This window comes from Pelecanus crispus, chromosome 1, assembly GCF_030463565.1.
Source record: "Pelecanus crispus isolate bPelCri1 chromosome 1, bPelCri1.pri, whole genome shotgun sequence".
Taxonomy (NCBI): Eukaryota; Metazoa; Chordata; class Aves; order Pelecaniformes; family Pelecanidae; genus Pelecanus; species Pelecanus crispus.
This window is the reverse complement of record NC_134643.1, coordinates 109,267,941-109,295,879: the sequence shown is the minus strand read 5'-3', so window position 1 is coordinate 109,295,879 and position 27,939 is coordinate 109,267,941. Positions and strand designations below refer to the sequence as shown.

Genomic DNA, 27,939 nt, shown 5'->3' with positions numbered 1-27,939 from the left:
TTTTCAGATAAAATTATTTCGGAAAAGTCAAGAAAATAACATTCAAACCACAGTAACACTTTTGGGGAATCTGTCTGACACTTCCATATTTTTACATTAAAATACTGGTTTTGATGAAAAAAACCTTTTAAAATAAAGTGATTCTGTTAGGTAACATATGGAAGTTTTAAATTTTTTTTTTCCCCCATACTGGAGTACTCATTGAAATCATTGAGTTCAGAGTATTTCAGTTGAATTAAATCTGAATTTGTCCTGGGTTTACTTTTTTTCATTTCCTCCCCCCTCCTGTTGGATGCAGCAACTCTCTCTCCAGGTCCCATCTTTAACAACATATTCTAACATGTATAGCTTACTCCTATTTGAATAGAAATTGTACTTATTCTAAAAACCTGTAGTTTTGGATAATGTCTTTAATAACACCCAACACTTGAAAATATTTAATTTTCTATGCACATATATAACTGAATAATGAGACAGTTCTTGATTTGGATTCCCTATGTGATTTCTGAAAAGGAAAAGATTGCATGTTAGTTTTGAATTATTATGAATTTTTTCCTCCATACACAATAATTGCATAAAGTTATTATTTTGGATGCTTTTATATGGGTAGAGCATCTACAGTAAAGTACTTCTTAAACTAGATATACTAGGTATATTGCTGTTGCTCTTTTGAAAAGAACTTTTAACTGATTTTAAGTGACGTATTTCTAAAATAGTGCTGTTGAGTTTATTATCAGTGATTTGCTGTAGCAGCACAGCTTGCTCTCTAATTTTTCTGCCCTTCAGGCTTTGCTATTGCTTATACCTCTAACATTCTTGAACTTTACTTCAATTGAGCTTTTTTGTTTGAGGGGTCAGAATGTAAAATTACCATGTCTATAAACATCATATGCAATCTTCATGAAGAAAGTATAACTGTTAACAGAAAAATTTCACTTGAGATTGATGACAAAGTTATGGTCTAACAGTTGCTAATGATACTCTGTTTCCATCTAGATCATTTATTATTCACAAAACTCAAACCATAAAGAAATTATTGAAGTGATTTAGTAATTTCCTAAATTGAAATCTTTCCTGCACCATTAGGTGCTATGTGGAATGCAGGTAGGGGTGTCCTGTCTCTTGTCTTTCTCATATGGTGTTTCTGTAACTTGCTTTTCTTTTGAGAATAGGTTGCTCAGTTTTTCACTCAATTCAAGAAAGGAAAATGATACACTATGTAGTGATATTGCTTAAAATGTCAACTGATGAGTCTAGCCTGGTGATACATCAGTACCATGTTTTGTTCCAACTGAGATTATAAACCTTGGGAAGGCAGCACAAATCCTTGGTTCTGAGCAAATGGAGATAGATATAAATGCTTTGGGGAGATTGCAAACAGCATCCTGAGTCTGAGATGGGTAGGGAAAGCTTCTGTAAAAATGACACCTTTGTTAGAGAGGTTTGAGAAGTTCCATATCTAAGGTCTGTGATCACAGGTGAAGATAAGCATAGAGGCTCAGAGAGAAGTAGACATAAGATATTTGCTTATCTCAAACTATTAATATATCTAACATCCAGAATTTGATGTTAATAATTATTAGTTCTGATTATTCTATTTTTGCTATTTGTAATTTTAATGATTAATGACTTGTGAACTTTTTCTGGAGTTTATCTTAACCTGCATTTCTATACTGTATAAGGGAAAAAATATTCAATAAAATATTTCTTATAGTATTCTATTAGTATTTTACTTACAGCAAATAAGGTTTTTCCCCCCTTGTTTTCAGTATTGTTCCAACTAAAAAACAGATCAAACTGACAAAATTTTGAAATTTCCCTGAACAAAATTCAAAAATCATCATAACAACTTTCTTCACAGCATAGGTTCAGTCTAAATTTGTGGTGGGACCCACAGCACCTTTAGCTGCTCCTCCAAAAGGGAAACCTCTAAGCTGCAATCACAAACTATTTTTTCTAGCTCTTACTGCTTGAAGTCTTGACCCAATATAACAAAATTCTCTTAGCTTTGTAATTAAAGTTACATTTTTTATTGCTAAGTCATGTCATAGCCTTTCTGCATTGGATCTTTCTCTGTCTTGCTATGCCTTACTGTGAATCACTTTGACTTTGTCTCAAGGATTCAGAACTGTTTTGACAGCTTTCAAGAGAGCTCATTGCATCGATTGTTCTGTATGACTCCCATGGAAAGGGGAAGAGACAGCAAAAACTAGGACAATAAGGGTATATCTCAAAACCATGCTCAAGTTGAAGGAAAAAAAAAAAAAAACCACAAAACCCATTGCTAGCAAGTGTGAGTATGGATCTACCAAAGTTGATAAAGTTGGTTGGAACGACCAGTGCCATGTGGGGATCTCCCACAACACCCTGACCTGTTTCACAAGGCTGTGGTTCCCTCACTAGCACTAAGAAAGCTGTAACCCCTTTTGAAGAAACTTACCCGGCAGGTGCCTGTATCAGGTCTCCAGATATCTGCTATGACTGATGGAGTTCATGTTACGGTGTAAGGTCCTGTGTCATTTGCGAGAAGTGTGGTCCAAACAATTTTCAGTCAGGATTACTTCTCTTCTGTTAGAAGACCTGAAGACAGAAGAATTAAAGTTTTTATTTCTTTTTTCTTTATCTACTTTATACTCTGACATGCATTTCCTTTACTTTTCCTTGACTGGTATACACACAACTTGTTTACTCCCCAGGTATGCCCTTGAAGAAAAAAAAGGCTTTTGCTTGGTAACCTCATGCCTGAGGAGGGTATATCTTCCAGCTGAACTACCCATATTAATCCTCATGGCAAGTGAAGAAAAAAAAGAACCAAATGAGAGGAGGAAGGACAGAAAAAAAGTTTGGCAGGGTAACTCTGTAGGAGTGGGTAAAGTTTTTTATTCTTTAGATATTGCTATGGTTCATTGCACTAGTGGATTTGGTTTTGCCTCTGTGGTTTCTGTGGTTTATATTTTCTGCAGGTTTCCTAATCCTTGATTGGTAGGAGGCAGGGAGGAGCTGACATGTTGAAGTGCTAGTTTGCTGCTTGTTTGAGGAGAGCTCTGGATGGCTTTCATCATTCACAAGCAGGAACTGAAATCTCTTTGCGCTGCTTTCTATCTCCTTGTGTTTAAAATAAATTAGCAGATATGAGCAAGAATTCTTTATAACAAATAATGAGATATTCCATTGGTGAACGTCTTATTTCATGGCTTAGTAGTATAAGGTACCAAATATCTGCCTGCCTGAAGGAAAGCTCGATAAGTTTAATAAAATTAAGTCTTGCCTGTATTCCATGTGTCCCACCATTCACAGTAGTGTTATACAAAGCCAGAGAGTCATGTGGGGAATTCAGCTACGTGTATAGAACTCTTTTGAGCAAAAAAAGAGCATAAAAGATTGGCAGCTAGAAAGATAGGACCTTGTTTTTTCATGTAGTGTACTATGATAAGAATGTGAGAATTAAGTGTATTAGTCAAAGACAGTACAAAGAAGTGCAATAAACTATGTTTTAGGTTGCAAAGATGCCATTAACTTGCCCAAGGTGATTTTCAATGGGATACAGCTATCCCACTGTGATAAAGCATTTCAGATTAGCATTGGACCCCTTTGATTTTATTTTAAAATAAAGTAATTTAAAATAAATAACATTCTCTGTTATCTCTTTTTACTGACCTTAAAATTATTGCTGTGAGTTTTGAGTTGTTTAAGTAATTTCAGTGATTTGTCCTGAATTTCTCAGAGAAATGAAAGTAGCAACCATAATAAAATAGAGATCAACAATCTGTTTACCTCCTTTTAGTTTCAACACTTGTCTCCTTAATAGGGAAATTTTAGAAAATTTTCCTTGGCCTCTTTCTTCTTCCTAGTGCAGTTCTGGCTGAGCTTTTTGAAATTTTTTGCACAGAAAGAGTCAAGTGTCATTCTGAGAAAGCTGTCATCTCTGTTCAAGGCTGCTGGTGTCTGAATTTGTATGCATATTAGCTTTTCCTTATAGGTTTTCAAGGGCCAGCTGCCGGTACTTTATTTCATTTAATTTTGAATACTCCTATTTTATGGCTTAGAGAAACAAGGAAATATGGCTTGTCTGTTTACTTAAAAAGAATAAAAATGAACATCACAGCCTTAATGTGATTTTTAAGCAGTGGCAATGGGCCTAGAATACCATATTAATAATGATAGAATGCTGCGTTTCTGGGACAAATCATGCTGGCTTTATTCATACAAGATGTTTGGTGGCTTTTGTGGTAACATTTTGTCTTGAATGCAGTGAAATTGGCACTTCAGGTATAAGGACAACTACTTTTTTAAATGCAATTTTAAAAGGGTTTGTTTTCTTTTGTGGTTTTGATTGTTTTGGTTTTTTAGTAGAGAATTAAAATGGGACTCGGGAGATCTGTTCTGAACTCCCCTGTCAGACTCAGAAGTCTGTAAAATATAAGACATTAATTCTTCTGTGTTCATTTCCTCAGCTGTGAAATGGGAATAACACTACCTTCTTTTCCCTCATATTTGGTCTGTACTGTCTAAATAATGGTCTTACAAAACCTCAAGGCAGAGATCCATTCTTTACTGAATATATATTTGTTAAAGTAGTGTTGTGAACAAAATTAAGACATGTATAGATGCCTTTTTATAAGTAAAGCTAGTTCATTTGAGGCTGCAGTCTCAAACAATGGTCTAAAACTTTACCTTTTTATTTAAAATGTTGAATTACAAAATTCTTTTTTCTTAGCCTATTGCATGCTCTGCAAATTTTACTTAATTTCATTTGGGCAAGTTGTATAAGCTTCAGTGATTTGCTCAGTGCAGTATTTGTAACTACTTTAATTAGAAAGAAGGGCTTTTATACAAGATAGAATGACTCCCTTAAAATAATATACTTTATTAATATTACTACTATTAAATGGGAAAGGACTTTTTTTTTAACTACTAGCAAAACTTATGGTAACTTTGGGAAAAAACAGGTCTTACAGTATACTTTTGGAGTAATCTGAAGTATGTATTGTATTCATATAACTCCAGAACATGGAATATTAATCTTTCTGTTGAATACTGTTTTGATTTGTCCTTAGAGGTACATCTTGTACTTATAACCATGAATAAAGTAAAACTTAGAGCACTTGAAAACAGATTCTTCAGTATTAAAAAATTTGCCTACTTGAGAATTTAGATTTTCCTTGTACTAAGATAATCTTCAATATCTAATCATCAGGTCACGTTATTATCAAATTCATCCTTTTATGTTCTCTGGGTATCACCTGATTTTAGCACAATTAGAAGTTAAGAAATAATGCATCACAGCCTATTTGTTTTCTACAGTACAAATGTTGCAATTCATATAATCTGCCCCACCAAAACTGAACAGCAATAGGTAACTGTATTCTGAGCTACTACTACATTACATCACCTTTTATTCTTCTACTTCACTGAAAGCAAGAATGGTGAGCTTTTTAAATGACTAGACTGGTAACAAACAACCATTCTGATGGACAATGAAATGGGAACGTGTTCCAGCATCTCAGGGCCTTCATTGCAAACTTCTCTTTCTGTTTCAAGGCAGCTGCAGCTAGAGTGCTTTTGCTGATCACAAATTCAGTGGAGTTGTGTGGGGAGCAAAATGATCCCTAAAGTAAGCACTGAGGGCTTCAAAGGTCAAACCCTACATTTTTAAAGTTATCAGCCACTAGTGCAATACTTAAATGTTCATGTTAGATGCTTTCCTGTGAAATGCTTGATTCAGGTTTTCTGTGGTCCCTATGTGCAACTCTACCAACTGTGTGTTGAACAGACTACTCTCGTCTCCAGGTGACAAAGCTGTATTTGTGGCAACATCTGTGCTGTGGAGAAAGGTCATGTTTTTCTAGCCAGAAAAAAAAAAAAGAAAAAGAAAGAAAAATAACTTCTTGTGTGTGTTTACTGCTACTCTTTGAATTTTAGCAAGTACTCATGAGCATTACAAAATGCATAGACCCAGTGCCCAGTAAATCCCAAATTCTGTTCTGTGCAAGGGGAGACATTCAAGAGGAAGGGTGGGGGCTGCCTCTGCTCAGCATGCTCTGCTTGTTAGAGTCCCCAAGGAAGGTGGTAGAGGTGAGTTTTATCTAAATATCCCTCCCTGGCTGCCTGAGCCAGGGCTCCACAGCACTGCGTGACAGCTGGCCTGAATCTGGGCAGCCGCACCTGGGGCAGGGAGGGAAGTCACAGAGCTGGTCACTGCTCTCAGCCCTGAGAACTTGTCCTCCTTTACCATGTCCTTCCTACCACATTAAGGCACTTCCTTCCCCTTGCTTCTTTCTTGTCACCTGCCTGAGAGCCACAGCTCCTTGTTTTCTGACAGTTCGCACACCTGTCCTGAGCCCAACCTGGCTTTACTGGTGGAAGATCAGCCTTTCACACACACGTAGTCTTTGTAAGTCCTGTTGTTGCTCTGGTGCACAAAATAAATGAGGTATTCAATAGAGGAGCTGTTTCAAGACAATTAAGGGCGGTTAACTTTTTCTTCATATTTCAATGTTAGATGAGATGGCATAATCAGAAATAACTTGCTACTACACCTTATTTTTTTCATATTCATTACATTTTTATTTTGCCTTAAGCAATTCTGGTCAGAGCATGTGTTATAAAATGTGCCATGGCGTGATATCAGGTCCTCATTTTAAAGGATGAACTCTAAAGTTATTTGGGATGACACCATGCTGCCAATACTAGGCACTAATATTGAAATGGGCTTTGCTCTTCTGAGTTACATTCTTAACTTTCTAAGGATAGAATTTGGGCCAGGGATGTGGAGATACCAATTTTTTGCTTAGCTCTTTGAAAACAGCAGGACACATTGTCTTTTTTGCTGTAATTTGGTAATACTTCACCTTTCTTCATTTCCTACTGAAACCTATTGCTTTTGGAATAGGAAAAAAAACCCCACGAAATTATCAAACTTTCTGTACGAAGATGTTCTTTCCAGTTCGTAACTTAGGAAAAAAGAGCAATGAGATCAAAACCGTAGTATCTCTTAACATTTGGGTTTTTTTCCTCTGTCCTAACTGCAACCAAACTATGTTTAATCAAACTTTAATGAGCTGTCCCACATCTAACATTTAATATCATCTACAGGTCCATGAAACACCTTAGAATCATGGGACTATGTGAATTTATTTTCTTTTCTTTCTAAGCTTCCTAGCCATTTTAGCCCAGCTGTATGTCTTGCATTATGAACTCATCCATCGGAACACTTTAATGACTTTAACTATGGATCTAGATCTACATGGAGCTTTTGTAAAAGGGTTTGGATATTTTTTAATGACATCTGATTTGCTAGCAAAAATGTCAAGCACATAATTGCCATTTCAGAGTTTCATAAATCTGAATCAATTAGTAAAAAGAACCCCTTGACCTCATGTCCGTGAGCCTTCATGATCATTCAGTCTAAGTGCTAAGGAGCTATTGGCACATGATATTCAAGCTGAATGATCCTTTTGTTCAATCCCTTTTTCTCGGAGCAAGGCTAAATGCAGCTCCCTTTGAATTTAAAACCTTGCTAAATTATTTAGTACTACATACCACAGACTGATTAAATTTTGCACAGAGTAGTGAGATTGTTTCCCAGGTAGGTCATCACTCAGTTCAGTTTACCACTTAAAATTTCTTTCAGTCTCAGTCAAAATACAGCAAGGGCCATCCATCATTATCACTTCGTCCTTTAATTTTTCTGTCAGCCTTTGTCAAGCTTGAAACAAAAGCCTTTACATTTTTATCAACTGCAGCTATTGTTGTCTGAATTGTGCTCAGTCATTTCAGAATATTGGTTGTGTTTTTACCAAACAAGTCAAATATTTTCAATAGGTCAGATCTATCTTTCACATAAGCCCTCTACACCAAACAGAACCATTTCTCATTTCTTTGGAAATGGAGAGGAAAAATGCTTAGGGCCAAATCGGCAGTGAGAGTAAATTGTCCGGGTTCCCTGCACTTAAATGGATGAATGTCTTCTGCCTTAGTAAGAAGAACATGGAGTCAATTCAAGAAGGAAGAAGAGGCAAACAGGAAATTTTGATCAGGCAGGGCTTGACAGTGTTTTGAGCCAATCTTGTACAATGCTATTCTGCCACTCATAAACAGACTACATCTCTGCCTCCAGACCAAGCCAAGAATTGCATGCTCCTCCTTTTTCCACTGTCCGCTCACAATCAGCCATCAGATTACCTGCTGTCTGCCTTCACCTTGCCAATGCTCGTGTGGCTTGATGGCATGCTAACAGGCAGTAGTAGCCATGAAGAATGCCTTTCTAAAACCTTCCCCATACTTTTCTCTGCATCCACTGAACTGTGACATTATGTCAGGTCCTCATTGAAAAGAGAGTTCTTGGCTGAGCATTTGCGGCTCAGCTCAAATCCCTCTGTGCCGCTAGAGAGATGTTAGGACCCTGTCTCTTTCATTGAAAATCCAGTTCAGTTCTTACCTGCATAACCTGTGGGAACATACATAAAAAAGAGTTGGGACTGGAGTCAGTAACACCCCTTGGCATGAAGTTTAACCCCTTTTCTATTTCCAACAACTTTTATGGAAACAATTAGTTCTCTGTTAATTGTATTTCAGAGGTAGCAAGGTGATGAAATGAATACCAGCTTAAATACATTATTGAACTTTTGACTGAATATCTGTCTGTCAACAAACATTCATTGTAGGAGTGAGGTTTCAGAATTAATGGTGACAATTATTGCTTGACTTCTAGATCTCTAAACATGGCTTTTCTATCTTCTTTGTTTCCCCACCTGCAAAATACAGCTATTTTCTGCTTCACAGGAGGCTAAGGATTAATACCTTAGTATTACTGAAATAGCAATCTGGTGCATTGATTTGGGTATGGCTACTTGCATTTAAAAGTTCCACTCTACAAGGTCTCTTGGTCATAATGATCCTCGGTCTTTAGTGGCATGAGAGTCATAAACAAAAATTTGTTTTCACTGAACGTTGTATACAACTAGATTCAGAAATTGCAAGGCCAGAAAATGGAATTAAGTTTCACTCCAACACAGGTTTCTTGGGCAGAAATCTGCAAATCCATTCTGTTAAGATCCTTCTTGACAGAGAGCTCAAAGGACAAATCTACGTAGTCCCTTTGATAGTGTGTTTATTAGCAGCTGCCAACAGGGAGTCTGGATAACATAACATGTGCCTCGCTAGTAGTATAAGATAGGTGAGCCCTGCAGTAAAAACAATGACCAAAAAGTCCTACAGGACTTAGAAACAGGTCAAATTGTAATTCCCTTTTCTGGCATTTAAATGAAACAGCACACCCTCCTTAAAACACGGTGATTCCTATGCCTTAAACAGAAGCCTATGCTGTTAAGTATCAATTTGTACTGCTTATCTGTCAGATTTTGGGAAAAAACAAACCTGCTTACCTCCTACACCTGCAATACATGATGAGAGAATGAGGGGCACTGCACATTACTTCTCTTTTTTCTGAAGTGCATATTATGCATTCTCTTATGCAAAAGCATTTTCAAGGCAAAGACAAGTAAAGTTTTCGCAAGAATCCATAAATCTTCCTGGAAGGACTGATAAGGAGCCTTTCTGTCAGACTCGGTAGGACTGGGGGCCCCGTACACGTAAGTCTTTTGAATGTGGGGCTCAGGTGCTTTTCAGAATGCTAATCTATGCCTGGATTTGGGCTGTCCAGAATAGGATTTAAGGCTGGGATATTGTCCAAGAGTTCCAAAATGTGTTGTCTGGAGAGCTGTGAGCTATTCTGTTATTTTACACATACATTCCTGTTGCACACTCTCATGTCATTAAAGAAGTGATTCTACTGGGCAGAGCCTTGAACCTCAGCAGGTATGAACCAGGCATTTCTAGAGTCCAGAGCAGACTCAGATTTCATGGCTTGGGCAATGCATTGCTCTTCAGGCTGCTGATTCCTGGTTGCTATCTTGTACTGTAGTCTTTGAGAGTAGGTGATTATAATGCTGTGAGCAAAGCAGTCCAACTGCAGTCATTTGCATGGTGAATTTCCCCTTACTCTGCTAAGAAAGAATCAAAGCCAATGCAATTGCTTGTATTTACGTTTCTTTTGAGAACATATGTTTTTCTTTGAGGCTTCTGACAAGCTGCCATTTTGATTTTTGGCATCAGAGTTTGTGACTTTGATCAGGGAACTAATTTCTGCACAAGTTTTGATTATTCTTGATCTGATCAGAAAAGATGAATCTATCCCATCTGTATTAAAACACTGATATATCCTAGTTCTTGCTAAGTAGTCTGTTTCCTAGGTAGCCTTTCTTTTAAAATAAGAAATCTTACTGGAAATACTACAGTCAGAAGAGAAACCAGGAAGCAATGAACTTCTAAATTCACCAGTGACTCATTTAAGCTATTATGTGGTAAAATAGGTAGGCAGTGTGTTCGCAGAATGGAAAGCACTATCATAAAACCATAATTGTATTTGCCAGTTGCAGTTAACTTGCCATTGCATAGTCTTGAGTAAATGGCATATTTAAGAAAGGTAATTAATGGAACTGTAAGTCATACTAATTAGGTTTTATGTACAAGACTGATTTGTAAAGCTTTCCTAATAAACAAGGCTTTGCTCTCCGTATGAAGTAGGTGCTTTTTTTCTGTTTGATTTCATTTTTAGCAGATACTTATCAGGGAAGGAGTTTCCCTTTATGAGAAGCAATTGCATAGATCAGTACATGTTTTGTATCTTTTTAACATGTTAATTTATTTCTAATGCTTGTTATACTCAGTTCTGTTTAATTATTGTGGTGCTCACACTCTAGGTACTGTTACCACTTTTCCTGGTGATTAATGTGGCTACAACGTGGGGTTTTGCAAAAGCCTGTTTTAATTTTTCAGGCTTGGGAATATTTTGTACTGAGATACAGATTAAATATCAGTGTACAACAGATGAAAGAGGGATAGCATGCCATTTTCTGATGGCTTTGAAAGTGGAAAATCCCACAAGTATAGATTTCGGAGAGAGTAGTGCTGGTGTTTATCAAAACCAGAAGAATACCAAAAATTATAAGGGACTTACAGATGTTAACTGACAAGGAGGCTTTTAAAGTGGCAAAATAATCTGTCATCTAGTATGAAAAAAAGGTAAGCATGCTAATTTGAAGTCTTAGCAGAGTAATTATGCAATGCTGAACTCAAGGACCCTGTATCTGAAATGTGTTCTGTAGGGCCCAATACTGTAAAGCTCTGAGCTACTTCAGCTTCCATTGATTTCAGTCAGAATTGATGGTACTCAGATACCGGTGGCATTTCTTTCCACAGCAAGGGAAGACAGATCATGGGTCAGATTTTTACTCTCCTATTGCATTGAATAACACCCTGCAGAAATATTTTCACTGAAATCAGTGTGGAATGGGTTATTCACCATCAACTGCTGAGAAACTAGTCCTTTCCTTTTAAACCTGTGGTATAAATAATCTGAAAAATGTCAGATGCTTTTTAAGTCCTCATGGAAGTGCTTTTCTGTAGTTCTCTTCAGGGCTTTTGTTTGTTTGTTCTTTAAAACCTGCAATCACCTTATAAGCAAAGTGATACTGGTCTTTATTGCTTTTGGCAGTGTAATCAAAGTATTTTCTATCTGTACATCTGGTTATGTTCTGCTCTGTACTGGAGCATTTTGCAACAGACATTGTTGGTTCCTCTGCAATGAAGCAGCGGCACACCTAAGCCTGGCATACCTGCACTTAATCAAACACTGAAGGGTTTTGTGGATGCTGTCGTCAGGGCTACGCATTTTTTCTGACTTGTATACACAAATTTTTTAATAGTAATATTAGCATTTCTGATTTTTAGTTCTAAGCTGTTTTAGAGAAATACTGATGTCTGTATTAACAATAAATTTTAAGTGTTAAGGATGACTGAAAGATGACTGTGCCTGCTAATTAAGGTAAAGATTTTGAAATATACTCTGCTCTGGATCTTAGCAGACAACTGTGTCTTAAACAAATGTGTGGGAAGAAGAAAAGCAATCCGGAAAAAGCAGCTCTTATAGTTAGTAGCATTTTCTCCCCTTTTTCCTTCCATTGAGTCTGTCTGAAAGTGGGTGTTTTAACATACAGCCATTTCTCGTTAACATGTGTGTGTTTATTTTAGCATGATGGTGTTGTTTTTTTCATCTCCCACTCTGACACAGCATGTTTCATCCGTATATGGTTTCTACTATATGAGACATTTAAAATGGCTCAGTGAAGAAATGGATTCTTGCCACTTAAACAGTCACTCTCCAGATCTGTGGAAACTTGGTCATTTTAACAGTGTTTTAAATTCCGTATGCTCGAAGATTGACTATAAAAACTGAGAGTGATATAATGTCAAGAATTTAAAGGTACTGTGTTGTACCTGTAATAATTTATGTTAATCATGTTTTAATTTAGTCATTTTCAACATATTTGTATTTACAAATTCAACCACTATTATGGTTCTCCTTTGTTTGCATGATATGATTTTATTTTATATTTTTTTTTCCACTCACCAGATGTTTTCAACACTTTGCTTCCCACTACTGTCATCCCCTCCCTTACCACTGCAACAGTCACAACCACTGTAGCCTTAACAACCAGCACAACCACATCGGCAACAGCCATCAGCACCAGAGGTACAGTATGCTTCTTTGTTATGGCCTGAAAAACACATTACAAATAGGAAATTATAGGTTTGATTTTTAAGAAGGATAGAAATTGCTAAAAAGAGGGTTCAAACACATTATTTCAATATATATATGATAGAATAATCCATAGGATGGTACATGGTTAAGAAAGATTTCATATGACCTTGAATATTTTCATTGCTCTAGCAGTGTGTACGTGAACTTTGACAGGATGCTTAAATTATTTGTATACATTTGCATTTAATTTTTTTAAGGTTAGTAAATTAACTTTAATGTAAAATGCAAGCAAGCTATTTTTAAATAAACATGACCTTTTAAGACTGGTTATTTTGGGTGCTAATGTTTAAAACAAGATAGGTATCTCGTCATTGGAATTACTGTTGATGTAATCTTGCTTGATAACAAAGAGGCTGGTGGTATTACATCACCCTTGTTAGTCTTTTGCAATTTAAGGTATTAAGAGGTAACTTAAGGGTGTCTTTATCTTACCAAAACTAGAGTAAATGAGCTGAAATTTCTCTCCCCCCTCCCCGCCTCCCATCCTGCTGTTTTCTTGTTTGTCATAGCTTTTTTAAATGTTTGTAGTAATGCTTTGTTATGAACAAAATATAAAGCTTCATTTTACCATTCTATTCAGTGGCTGATCAGATAACCGTTCAATAGTTAAGATGTGTGTGTAAGGTTTCGCAGATTATCATATTCTGGGTAGCTAGTAATCTCTCACGGTGAGTGAAATGGCACAAGGTTCCTATGTGGTCTGTTGAAGGCTTTCATTGGGCAAGGAGAGAGGAAATAATGTTCACTTACCACACTGCGAGTATTCACATGATGAGGTATAATTATCCCAGGAAAGTTAAGACAGAGTTATGAAATCTTTTCTTTCTGGAGGCTTTGTTATGAGTCAGTTGTAGTGAACTGCCCAACTTGCAAGAATAAGCTGAGCTGAATGCAAGTTTCTTGTATAAAGATTGTGATACTATCAGATCACCCAGCTTCTTTGTCTGTAGGGCATTGGTATTTTAATATTGTGATTTTAATATTGTGGCCTTCATGTAATAAACTGACATCAAACCTGAAATTACATTTTTAAGCTTTAATATTACTTACAGTGTGAAAAAAATACTGTTGTTTTAGTGAAAAAGAGTGTTATAGTGGTCCTTTCCCTCCAGAAAAAAAGGATAGACCATGGAAAACAGCCTAGTGCTCACTGGTCTGAGTAGTTGCAAGGGGAACTTTTCCTGAAAAGGAAAAGGATGACAGAAATGGACATGTCTTTTTTATAAAAAAGTGTTTTGAGTCAAGCAGCAGAAGCTTCCCAGCTTTCTGAGGGCTCAGATATTGGAAGGACAAAGTGCTTGGTGTGCTATGTTGGTGTTTGCTGTCCTTAATGGATTGTTTTCTTCTTGTTATGTGGTCATAACTAAACTATGTTGCTGTTGTGATTGTATATTTAGTGTACCAATGTTATTGAGGCATTGTGTTACCTCCTAAGTGTGGTTTAGGACCTTATTTTCCTTTACTCTGAAGTGTTCATTTTCACCATTTGTGTGCCCCGAGTCAAGAGAAAGATCTGGAAAAGGAGAACCCTCTTCTAAGCTTCAGCTATAACACGTATGAGAATGCATGCAATTTGATGCTTCAGTAACAAAGAAGTACTGCTTTAAGGGAAAGTAAAAGAAGGAAGCCTGGGTGAAGGTGATCAATTACTAAAACATGAGCACTCACTTTTCCCAGAAAAAGAGATGAATTCGGCAAAATGGCTGAGAAGATGAGACCTTTTCAACCTCAAGGAACTGGCAGATATGGCCTCTTGGGCAGATAATCTAAGAGACAAAGAAAGACTGTTTCTTGAAAAGCTTGTATGGAAAGGAAAATGGCAGTCTATCCCATTGCAGAGGAAAAATAAGAAACATGTAATAGACTAATGAAGTTGTCTGTCTAGCAATCTAAGAAATAAAAAACCACAAAAATGTGAAGAGATTACTATAACCATTAGTCATAGAGTATATCGGTGTGGAAGAAATAGGAAACCAAGCATAAAATCAGAAACAACCAGATGCAAAAGTAAATGCAACTAGCAAGGTGTGAGAAATTTAATAAAACAAAAAGGTTTAGAAATACATTAGATGAAAGGGAAAAATAAAGAAATTTAGTGATCCTACTCATGAATGATTAGGACAAGGCTTAAGTAATTGGTGTTTTATTAGGAATGGATGACAACTGGAGTCCTGTTTCTAATAGGGGTGTCACACTGAAAGATGACCACAAATAGAAACAGATCAAAGAACATGGGCAGGAAGTTTAAAGATATGGTCTGCAAGGAAGCTGAAGGCACCAGTTTGTTTGGTTTTGCTTTCAAAAAAGAAAAGTCAGTATGACTCTGACAAAGAGTTATTTTCTAAGTTCAGTGGCGAAACCAAATCCACTGAATTAGCGGCGAAGGCATTTAGTGGGGAAACTTCCTAAATGCACAGGAGGCAGTGACATAGTGTAGCTATTGAAGTTCTACGACTTCCTTCATCCTTGCTTTCTTTAAAAATGCTTGATTCCCATGGCAGAGGGAAATGGACAAGATGGTCTCCTTAGGTCTCTTCCTCTCCGCTCCTTATTGGACCCATAAACAAATAATGTTCACAAACTTACACTGAATGTTGTGAAGGCAGAGCTCTGCCGTCCTGAAATACTAGGCTGAACCTTATCTAGATTGTCAGAGCACCTACACACCAGAGGTGCAAACAGCATAAGAGCCATTTTGGAAAGGATCATATTTTCCTTTCACGCTTCTGCTTCTTATTCCAATAAGATTTTTGACATGAAGTAGTATAAAAGGACATAAAGTTGAGAAGCTATTCATATATTTTCAACCTTCAAAACAATTTTTTTGTTGTTGTGTTTTGGCTTCCAGGTACGTTGGAAGCAGCATTTCTCTTTATCTTACTTTATTGGATCTTGTTTGATCATGCCTTAAAGAAACAGAAGTTTGCCCTGGATAATAGGGTAGTACATACTAATTAATAATATCTTTGAACTGGATTTCGAATAGCTGACTTAATAGTCTTGCTGGATGGATTTCACTAATTCTATTCTAAAATTATGACTTGATACTTACGAATCACCTCAGGTAAATTATAAAAAAACTTCCTCTATTCTGCATGACTTTTACATAGTCCACTTTGAGGATATGTTACTCCTCATCCAGTCACAGGAGATGTCTTTACAGGAATGTGATACAGGATATAAAGAGCCCAGAGAGTCTGTAAATCTAAGGCATTTTACATTATGATGATTGTATCTCATCATTACCAAAAGCCTGAATTAATGGGGAAAAAAACCCTCTCCAAACTATCATCGGTTAATTCTGGAAGTGTGTGACCCATCTCTGTCTTAATTTGCATGGCATTTAGTAAACAACATGAAAAAAAGCTACTGATCCATTTGGATGACAACATGATAATTCATAAACATCCTGTTTAGTCAAACTTTTCACTTTCTCAGGCAAACATATGCTTGCTTTTGTGCTCAGTCCTTCAGGAATTAATTATTCTTTTACTGGTACATTACCTACTAACTCAAAAAATCTAAACACAATTTGATGCCAGTGAAGAGTATTGCCCTTTATATATTTGCCAAGGGTATCTTAAAGCCTAGTAACCATGATGGGGAGTGTACGACAAAATGAGAATAAAATGTATGAGAAGAAGCAATTCTAGAGGACTACAGAAAGAATAATTGTACACTGTATAAGTAGTTTCCTTTCTATCAGATTTATGTAATGTTACTTGTGAAAGCTGTGCATGGATCCATGCTAGTGTTCTCTTTTGTGACTGGGAAGAAGCACAAGAGGATTGTGCCTACAATCCTCCACTACTGGGATTTGCCCCTAGTAGTGAAACAAGGGATGCCTCCCTTGGAGAACTTCTTTGTTAGCATAAAGCTAATTTAGATGGTTCTGTGCCAATCCTTCAAAGTCCTGTAGGTGGAGAGGGAGTGTGATTAACAGTCTAGGAGAAGCTACCTCAAGTCAGAACAGCTCTGTGTTTCTGGATTTACAGAGCAGAAAAGCTTGTGCACGCAAATGTTCATAAAACCATCCTGCATGCTGGCTTTATGTTAATCACACACACACACACACACGCACAGAGTGATTTTTTTCAAAATTTAAATCCTTTTTCTGTCAAGAAAAAAAAAAAGCCAGAGGTTATAAAACTTGGTAATTTTGACTTGTTATTGAAGATTGAAATTTCACCACCACCCCCCGAATAAGAACAAAATTAACATTGCAAGAACATCCCAAACTCAAAGGATAGATCCATTCAGTTCTATTGCAGGTATCAGGGTGATTCAGTCTCAGCTGACTCACTTGTATAATGACTGTGCCAGAATGCTCAAAGCTTTATATAGCAATGCCTAAAAACATCTCCAAAAGTCATTGCATATAGCAGAGATATGATGCTGCTCCCAGGCAGCTGCACTATGAAGTTCAAGAGTTTATTTAATAGTTAGGGTGACCACAAAGCCAATGAATGTACACATTTATATGTGAATTAAATCCCTGCTTTATTATAGTCCACTTTACTTTTATTGTTTTTGGCTCTGATAGAAAAGAAAGATTTCTTAAAGGAGATCTGTGGAGCTAAATTTAGAAGAGTTTGTAGTGGATTAAGGAAAGGTTTGAGGTTGTGATCATTTTTAAAACTATGGTGAATTTAATTTAAGTGTGAATATTTCTATTTAATAGCATAAATTTCAACCATCTTAGCTAAAAAATTACATTAATTTCTTTCTCTCCCATTTTTACCTTGGAGTCTATATGAGAGGACAAAAAAAAAAGCAAAAGACTAGCATACCCGTTTCATTATAGGCAGTTTAAATGCAGGTACTACTTGAACAGTACTTGTAGTCCTCAGGTTTTTTTGTATAAAAAAAAAATGTTAGGCATTATCAGTTCTTTCCTTGTGATTTCATTTTTCTTTCACATAGTCTGATTAATATAACTTGGTACTTTGAGATACTGACAGAGAAAGAAACAACAAAGCAAGGAAAAGGTACAGAATATGTGAGGGACAAGGGAGATAAGGGTAGACATATCTTAAATATAGTTGTGTATGCTTACTTGCATTGAACTCTGATGACAAAAAAATGATCGTTGTCTAATGTTAAAAGCAGTTTTGTATGACAGCATGCTAAAAGCTAGTTGTTTTATATACTACTTTATAGCTGTAGCAGTAACATAAAATCTAATTTGTGTCTGGTTATACTCAAACCAGGTAAGAAAATGACAACTTTCTGGTTTTTATTTCTTCTTTCTCATCTTTCCTTCTCTTACAATAATCTCCTACTGGTTTATCCAACTTCTAGATTTCCCAGGAGGCCAAACAATTTCAGGTTCAAACCAACAGTTCTTTAGATTATTTTTTTCCCACCAGACATTCAAGTAAGCCTTTAGCACCCGTCTTACAAGAACTGCCCTCTCTTGATTGTATAATGACTTCTTTCATTACCCTTATTTTTCATTCTGTTTCCCAGATGTTTAGAAGGTGTGCTAATAAACCATAGTAAACCTAAGTTAGACCACAGTGAATTCCCAAAACTATTTCACAAGCCTCTTTCCCTAAGTCTTGAAACCTCCAGGGTTGTCTCTGGTCAGAGCTACCTGTTACCAAGGTGAAACATCCGCAAGCTACAGCTGAGTAGTAGCTGGGAAATCTTCCCCAGCCAGCATCTGCAACCACCTGATAGAGGCCAGGAATAGAAAGCGCCCTTCCATTCCTTGGCAGTTGTGTGGGCTAAATAGAGGAGAGCAGGAAGAGAAATGGTGCCCAGTTTCCCAAGGTCCACTACTAGCTAACAGGTGCAGAGGGGAGTTGCAGGAGTGTAACACTCTCTGCCTCCTTTTCGGTGTGCTCTCTGCTATCAAGGGCTGCAACATTGGAAGAAAAACTCCACAGCTGTGTCTGTGTATGGCCTTAGCTCATCAGCAGGCATGTGGCTCCTTGGGCCAAATCCTAGGCTTCTGTGCAACCGGGAGGACAAACCCAAAGCAGAGATCCAATGCGCCCAGAGAGCAGAGAGCAAGATGGCAAGATTTGAGAGTTGTTGTTTTAGGATCAGTTGAATTTTTTTGTATCGAAATATACTTGTGGTGAGATTCAAATGTGATGTTTATGGAAATATAGGTAAATTAGAACCCAGAGTCTAAAAAAAATGATTAGGCAGTCCTGTGCTCCTCTCTTCTCCTGTGGTACTTGCAGGATGCAAAAGAACTATGCCATGCACAGAGGAATCCAGAATACTTTTGCCCAACATGAGCAAGGAAGGTGAATTGTTATTAGTTCTGTCTGTTTCTTTGTAGATCCCTCACTGTTTCTTCTGACTTCTTCAGTATATACAGCTCATTTGGTTTCACTTTCTAAGTTGCGTGACTCTTGCTAATTTCTAGAGTTTCTGCAGAGAGAAAAACAATAGGATTAAAACAGATACCAAAAAAACGCCCCCAACCCTCTATAGTGTTGATGCTTAAGTCTGTTTTGCCAGCTTTTTCTCAAGAAATTATTCTTCTAATGTGTACCTGTCCAGTCCTCATGTGTCTGTGCCTTCTTTGGCTCCTCATGTGTTAAACAGGACTTGGAGTTTCTAAAGTTCTATAAGTATACTTTCAAGAGGCTTAGTAGTCCACAGTGCCCGTTTTCGGGGATACAGAGTATTTGTTCTTTTCCCTAAGCAACACTTAATTAGGGTTTCATCCCACTAGTCACACTAGTCAGGCTTGGTGGTACAATTAATGCTGCGAATTCTCAAAGTTCACAAAATTAAGATCAACAGAGGAGATTGTAGCATCTGTTCTAACTCAAAGAACTCTTTGGTTTTTAGGTCTGATAGATACACAGCCAGGAAAAGCCTTCTTATAATATCATGAAAGCGGCTTTTGAGAATGTTAGTGCAGTGGATCATGTTTGATTAGATAGATGCAAAAAAACCAAAATCAGGAGTCCTCGGGTGTTCCTCTTATGCTTTAGCCTCATGGTATAAGGCATCTCCTTGTTGCAACCAATAAAAAAAAAAAACAAACAAAAAACCCCAAACCAATCCCCCTCTCCCCCGCAAACTCAAGCAGTTTCTTACTTTACTGGCTAGATTCTACAAATTTCAAAGTACGTCCACAGGGAATCAGAATCATGACAGACAGTACACGCTCACATGCGTGGTGATCATAGACCAAAAACATGCTAGCTCCAAGCAAGAGGCTGTACAAAATTAATATGAAAATAATCTATTTTTTTAAAATTAAGGCTAGGAATTTTGTTGCATCCACGGAAGATGTCTTCCTGTGGCTCAGAGGAAATAGGACAACAGGGCAGTAAGTACCATCAGACTGCAGTTATGAAAGGAAGTACTTTTTCATGCAGTGTGGAATTAAATGTGAAACTGCATTATTGCTACATGCTAATAAAATGGAAATATCCTGATGTTTATATTGTGAGCAGACCAAAATCAAAACCAAGTGTTTCTGTGTGGAATTCCCAGTTCTCAAATACCTTTAAAAGATGCTTTATAGCTGTAATATCGGTCCAAGAGTAATCCTCGAGTCAACATGCACAACACTAAAGCAGTCTAGCCACAAACAAAAATTCTGGCAACATGACCCACATCATGCTAGTTACCTTGATTGCCATGATATGTACTTGGGCTTTTCAATTTTTATCTTTTACAAGCTAAAGCAAAGAAATATGCAATTTAGAAAATTGCAGTTTTCTCTGCTTAACAGCTATTATGATGTAAGATGAAGACTGTCGTGATTATTATATGTTATTTGATCATACTATTCATGAAATGAGGCTGTTGCATTCTGGAACAAATAAAGATAGATTTCATACTCTGAATAGTTTGCCATGTAAATGAACATCATAAACGAGACATAGATTACAACACAGGCATGCTGAATACATGAAAGGAAAGGAAATATCATAATACCATATATTAGGAACCTGCTCTTTGTGTCTGGAACAAATATTTCTAGTGCTAACAAATCCATCCAGCTGTCAGCTTGCAGTAATGAAGTATGCAACTTAAAAAGTACACAATGATTTCCAGCCTTGATGGATTATCACTTAACCCAAAATGCAACGCTGTACAGATAAGTATCACAATTGGTTGATGGTCTGATAAAGATTCCATTATATAGCTGGGCTCCAGAGAGGCTTCAGCAATGCGTCAGGAATTCAAACATTCTTAACCTGAGCTCTGATCACACTGGGTTTTTCTCTACTGCATATGAATTATGCAGTCGAACAGTCTCTATTGTAAACTAGCAGTATGAGAGATTTTCCAAATTAAGAGTCCCTTCTGCTGGAAGCATGCTCACTGCCTGCAAAGGAAGTCCTTTGCTTGGAATTCATCCTGAGACTTCCCCTCAGGTGCCACAGGCTATAGGGTCTTAGCACTCCTTCTACCCAGCCTCTGTGTGTAACGAGCACGGAAACACCGACCTTTCAAAAAAGTACATGGGAAGGACTGATGTCATCAGTATCACCACCTCTGTGTAAAGCATAATGTCAAAGACAATGTGTACTGAAGACTGTAACTGTACCGACCACTTTCATCTGACCTCCAGTTGAGTGGTGACCTCAGTCATAACATTTCCTGCTTTTTATTAATGTGTAGTCATTTTCAGTATTCAGATGTAAACAAGACATGAAACCCATATTATTCATACTAATTTCATACTCCAGTCATGCTTAATAATTTTGTCACTTTCAAAATAATAACAATAAAAAAATGTTTAGATATTCCTACCAGTTGCTTTAAAAGCTAGAATTCCACTGATTTCGAGAGACTTTTAGGACCAAGTATTTACAGCTCTACAAGCAGTGTGGCTTGCAAATTGTTTAAATGAGTTTATCCTGTCTAGCTGACAAGTAGTTTTGAGGTTTGGATTAATCTGGATTTTTCCAGTCCAAAGAGAGACAGTATTTTTAGTGTATTGTCAGTGTTGCCTGCAGTGCCCCATAAGCTTGAGAGTGACCTGCAGATTTGTGAAGAATTTCCTCTACATGGTGAAGAATTTCTTCTACAGGAGAACAGACTGTAATGTCCTTGGGATTTGTAATACCTGACATAAACATAAGCTCCTTAATTTTCAGTGGGACTATATGTAGTTTAGTATGTTATTCATTGATTAAAACCTGTAATCTGCAAAGTTTGGAGGGACCTGCTAGGTCAGTTAGCCTAAATTCTTGTACAGATTCCACTCTCATAGATTTATAATGAGGAACAGAAACATTTATTTTATTAAAGAGCATCCACCAGAACATATATAGACTTAATTTAGGCCCTAAAGAAATGGAGAATTCACGATTTCCCTTGGTGTTTCTCTTCAGCAGTTAACCATCCTCATTGTTACAAATCTGAGCCTTGCTTCTCAGTTAAATTTCTTTAAGGTTAACAACCATACTTTGGTTCTTGTTAAACCAGTAAAAAGGCTTCTTATTCCGTATGTATTTTCTTCTCAAAAGTGAATATTTATTGCAAAGAAAACTCTGTAAATATGCTTCAAAATTTATTGTTGGACTTCATTTGAAAGAATTGAATCTATGCTCTTTAGGATCTTATTAAGACTTTTGGTTGATTTGTTTTGTTTTAAAAGCATTGTCAAGCATATCTTCAATGATGAGTTTTAACGGCAATACAATACATGTCTTTTAACAAGGAGAAAGATTAGGCAAATAGTTTCTGTTTAATATGTTTCTTTGTTGCTGTATTTATATCAAAGCACAAGGCTAACATAATTTTGTTTTCTTTAGAGAGATATTTATCGTATTTAAAGATAGTACCAGTGAAAACCAAGATCTTTTTTTCTGACGTTACTGTGTAAGGCAGATTTTGGCAAGTTCTGTGCTGTCAGGATACTGATAAAGTGTTTCACTGTTAAAAGCAAAAGTGTACAACTAAGTATCATTACAGTTAACAAGGACAACTAAAGCAACTGTTCCAACGTCATGTGGGATGTTAAAAAAGGATTGAAACAGTGCCAGCAAGGTCTAAAAATGAGCAAAGGAAAGAAAAAGAGAGAAAAATGCTTATAGTTTCAAATTTATTGCTAACACCTTTAATAAAAAATGCACGTCTTTCTCACTAAACCAGTGAACTAAAGTCATCAACTGTGCCTTTGAAGCTGAAAAGATTACTCTCTCTGCCCTTGGTTTCTCTGACACTCCACTTGAAACGCAGTTGATAACTTCCAGTGTGAGCCTCACAAAATACAGAACTGATACCAATTATATTAAGGGTTTTTTTGATGAAGGATGACCTTGGTAAAATTCGAAGCTACAGCATTCCCCAGAACAATAAAATAAAAGCAAAATCTACAGAGAGTGACTTTGGAGATGATTTAATCTGACCTATTAATTTTTGCATGTGAGTTTATTCAGATAGTAAATGCAAAAAAGGGTATTCTTAAGGTAACATTTTAGCATTTTTCAGAGCATTGAAATCAATTGCTTAGCCATCCCCTTCTTTGCTGCATTAGCAATTTTGGGTGTGTGTTCTGTGTTGACTTTGGGGCCATACTATGGAGAAAACTGAGTGCTGTGGTGCTTGGAGAGGCTGGCTGGCTTGTGTTCACACATCACAGGAGTGAGTCCCTCAGGAGCCGGCAGAAGCATCAGTACGGCTTCGTGCTTGGCCTGGGTCTCCTCTCAGACCCATCTGGGGCCCCCGTACGGGATGTTGTATTTTATGTGGGTTATTTTCAATGTGCAATGTACACAATCATGAACAGGCTGAGTAACAGCGTGACACAGGTGTGCTTCTAGGGCAGAATGCTGAGCGTGTGCCTTGCATGTTTCGGCGCCCCATGCCAAAATGCTGAAGGTGCAGGGCCTGCTCTGGCAGTGGTGCGTGTCTCAGCTGCACTGTGCTTCTGACAGTAGGGTTAAAATGTGTTTCCTTATTACAACTAAGAGAGGGAGAGAGACCAGAAATACAAAGAGAGCATTGCCATAGTTCTATTACTTTAAGACTCTAAACCAAAAATCTTGAAAGACTGCAATGTGGCCGTCACATTGGGTGCAGAAAAGCATAGCCAACAAAGCTGAAGTGCAAAAAGGTGAAAAAAATTGAATACCAATATTTTAAAAGATTAGCTTAAAACACACCTTAGAGGAAAGAAGCAGAAGAGAAGTCTGGTTTGAAGTGTATCATATCGTAAATGGCTGTACCTAATCACAGCTGAGTTCTTTTTTTTCGTTGTAAAAATTGAGAAAGAGAGAGAATTACAAACTCATCTACTCTGAGAAATACAGGGTGGAAAACCTTATTCAATAACACTTGACTCACTGTTTGGCTGAGTATAAAAGACTGAACGGGAAAGCACAAATGGAAGTGACTGAAAAAATGAAATTCAGAGCCAACACAAGGAAGTACTTTTCACTCAAAGAGAAATACAATTTTTCAATAGCCTACTGAGCCAAGTTTGGAATTGGAGGCACTGGGGTCATTAAAGAAGAAGGGAGATACTATTCTGGAGGAACTGTGTTAACCAGGATGACTTGTAATGGGCTGAATGGCCTTTTCCTTTTCCCCAAATTTATGTTCTTTTTGAAAAACTTTGATTACAAGTCATCCTGCTGTGATTTAGATAGCATGAATTTGAAAAGAATGTATCAAATCCTTTCAATCAAGATGCTTGGGTTTCTTTCCAGCCTGAATTCTTGCAAGCCTGTAATAGAAAACCATCAGTCAAGGGAAAGAAGTATCAGGAGTAGCAATTTACGTTAATATACAATTTCCTTTTCCAGCATAAAGGGTAAGAGACAAGGATCCTGAGCAACAAAGGCCAGAATATAAATCTTTATAGGAATATGTTATAGGTAGTCAAAAAAAAAAAAAAAAAGGAAAAATCCCCAAACCTGACAAATCCCCAAGACTGACAATTTAAGGAATCCATTCTATTTATTTTATATACTTCTTTTCTCGTGGCTAACAAGTCTCTGCTGTATACACATCAGGTCATGAACTGCATTCAGCACCCTACAGAGAAGAGACAACTTTCATTTTAATGAATTCAAAGTGCCCTATCAGTCTTTAGCATTGACTTTGGACCAGGTCCCTGGACACACTTGACAGAAGCTAGCTTTTATGACTATATTAATTTGTTAGAGAAAGAGAGCATCGTAGAAGGTTAATATTAAAAGCCTTTACACTTTTTTTTTCCCCCTCCTTGGTGTAGTTTTCAGTACTGACCTAAGAAAAATATTTTTAATGTTTAGGTTTGAATTTGACTCAATTACTGTCTCCAGTGCAGGAATTCACTCTGTTCCTCAGCTGAATTGCATTCTTGGGCACACTTTGAGATTCTTTGGCACAATTACTGCCATCAATCCTGAATTTGCTTATCCTCTACAATGCAGGTTTTTTTAGTGTGAGTGCTGGGTTGCTATTGTACATGGACACCCATATGTCAGATTGTCTTCTTTTTTTTTTTTTTTTCAGATAAGCTGTGTGTTTTACAAAACAATAGCAGCCCTGGGTTATTTAAGTTTTTAAAGGATGCTTAATTTCAGAGCCCTATCTCTCCAGTTCATCCCTGAAGCATCTGTTCCCAATATTTCTGGAGTTAGTAACACTAAGAAGAAATTAGTCTATTATTACAATCAGGTTGGCTCTCCTCCACCACAAGACCTTGTGCCAAGTAATTTGTGAGTGGTTTTATAGATTCCTAGTCCCTATGGGACTTTTTTATTGTTATTGTTATCCTAAGTCCCTGTATTATAGCATGACTGTGGGGAAGTGTGCTAATTGTTTTTCTGTGATTGAAATGTCTGCTTTTTTACTTCCTGGTGCTTTTGAGTAGCCTCCACTAATTCTTACCAAATCATTTCTGTGGAAAAATTTGCTGCAAATTGCTACTATGACATACAGAGATTTTAGTTTCGATTTCCCATGCAGAATGTGCTTCTCTATATTTATTATGAAATATGAGTGAACTGTAGGATTTTTACGTAATTCTAAATCCTTGTCAATCAAATAAACAGGGGAATAATTCATACACAAGAGAAATTCACAGTAGTGTGTGGTTGCCTTCAGCACTATAATAAAATAGATGGGTTGTATGCAGTGCAAAACATCTTGTCTTGTTATATTTGCAGTGTTACGGAGAAATTAAGAACATCAGGAAAGTTTCAGGGACAGAAAATTTTTCTTCTGTTTTTATAGGCAATGCTTGCATGCACATGGGTATAATAGAATAAATAATGTTCATAATAAGAACAACACATGAGTCAGTCTAAAACGCATTTTTTTAATGTATCTGTTTTATAAAAAACGTGATGAACTGTTCAGCTGTCTGTTCTGAAGACAGAACACAATGAGCAGATTCTAGGGCTTTGGATGTTAATGCTGCTTAAATACTTCCAGGATTTTTTTTTTACTTTTTTTTCACTGTTGAAAATATATCTGAGTTGTCTTATGTTACAGTGTACTAACCTGTTTATATTGTCACAGTTTCTAGTCTGCCTGAACAACTTACAAAATCCTAACATACGGAACCGTTTTGTGAAGAATTCTCTTAATCTGTGTTGGATGCATGGCAGCATTTGAGCTTAGTTCTGTATGCAAGCACAAACCTAAATCACATTTTTGATCTTAATGTAAATGAAAACTAAACATGCTTAGCAGCTAGCATGTGGTTTAAGCAGGGATCATATACAACACAATCTTCATGCCCTTGGGGATCATCTGATTAGGGTTTTGTACAATTGGACATATCTTAAACCCTCCTTTCTCTTTTGACTTGATGGCTACAGAATGGTGTTTCTTTGTGCTTTCACAAACTTTAGTGGAGAACCGAGAGTAAAATTTTACTGGGTGTTTAAAATCGCAGGTGTCTAAAATTGAATGGGTCTCTTATTGGCCAACACGTGGTTGAGGAAGGCAATAGCAGAAACAAAGCTGGAGAAATGAGAGAAAATGAGTGGCTTCATATTAATGAAAATCTTCTGTGCATAGTAACCTCTCCAAGTTCCCTGTTGATTACTTAACCGTTGTCCATTTCAGCCTTATATTTCTCTATCGCATTTTTTGTTATTATCCCATGCTTTTTATTTATGTCACTTTTATTACTGATTACCTGATTTTAAAAAGGAAGTAATTTACTTGGGGAATTATTTTAGTTATGCCCATATTTAAATTGCTCTATTCGTTCAGAGTCTTAGAATTGGCATTAATTCATCAAACTGAGGAGTGACTAAGGGCTCTGGATTTGCGTAGTTTGGAGAAAACGAGCCTGAGGGGCAACCTCGTTGCTCTCTATAGCTTCCTGAGGAGGGGAAATGAAGAGAGAAGTGTTGGTCTCTTCTCCCTGTGATCCAGTGCTAGGACACGTGGGAATGGTTCAAAGTTGTGCCAGGGGAGATTCAGAATTGACATTAGGAAACATTTCTTTACCGAGACGGTGGTCAAACACTGGAACAGGCTTCCTAGGGAGAGATGGTCAGTGCCCCAAGCCTGTCAGTGTTTAAGAGGCATTTGGACAATGACCTTAATAACATGCTTTAACTATTTGTCAGCCCTGAAGTGGTCAGGCAGTTGAACTAGATGACCATTGTAGGTCCCTTCCACCTCAACTATTCTGCTCTGTTCTGTTCTGTTCTGTTCTATTCTATTCTATTCTATTCTATTCTATTCTATTCATCTTTAAGATTTTTATCATGGTAGCCACAGCAGATACCTGACGTTGCACTAGAACTCACAAACCTCCAGTTCAGACAGGCTCCTGAAAAGATCTAAGTTTTACATTTCATATCACACATGAAAATCTAGGTCATCTTTCCTTCCAAATAAATTATAATCAAAGGATTCAAGTTAATGAAAGAATATAATATAATATAATATAATATAATATAATATAATATAATATAATATAATATAATATAATATAATATAAAAAAAGACACACAAACATTTAGAAGTGTTACAGTCATAGGTTTCCCCATCTGTTGCTGGATTGCTTTAATATATGGCTATTTAATTCTTCAAAAAGCTCATTTAATTCTCTGTGTAAGGGTTGGAAGATGATAATTTATACAGTGTTCAAAAGTCTAATGTTGGAAAAGCACAGTTATTTTAGCCACATTTCAATATTAACAGTATGCTTGAAAGGAAGTCTTCTGGAAAGGGGAGAAAGAAAATGGCAGTCAAATGTTCTCAGAGTTAGTCTTGGTCAGTTGAGAGTTCCAATGATCAGCTTTATTAGTCCTGAACATCAACTAAAATGGAACTTCTAATTTCAGATCTTGGTTAAAAATAACTGTGGATGATATATTTTTTAGTGAATG

General features: G+C 36.9%; 1 protein-coding gene across 2 annotated transcripts in view; it reads left to right on the top strand.

The window, feature by feature from the left end:
- The window catches only part of CADM2 (cell adhesion molecule 2), a 130,385-nt gene that overhangs the window by 72,925 nt on the left and 29,521 nt on the right, over positions 1–27,939 (top strand). Inside the window, exon 6 of one of the 2 annotated variants that reach the window (XM_075716115.1) lies at positions 12,476–12,595. The exons of the other annotated variant lie outside the window; for it this stretch is intronic. Coding sequence (XP_075572230.1) covers positions 12,476–12,595 — 120 coding nt within the window. The remainder of the gene's footprint in view (positions 1–12,475; positions 12,596–27,939) is intronic. 2 annotated transcript variants of the gene reach the window in all.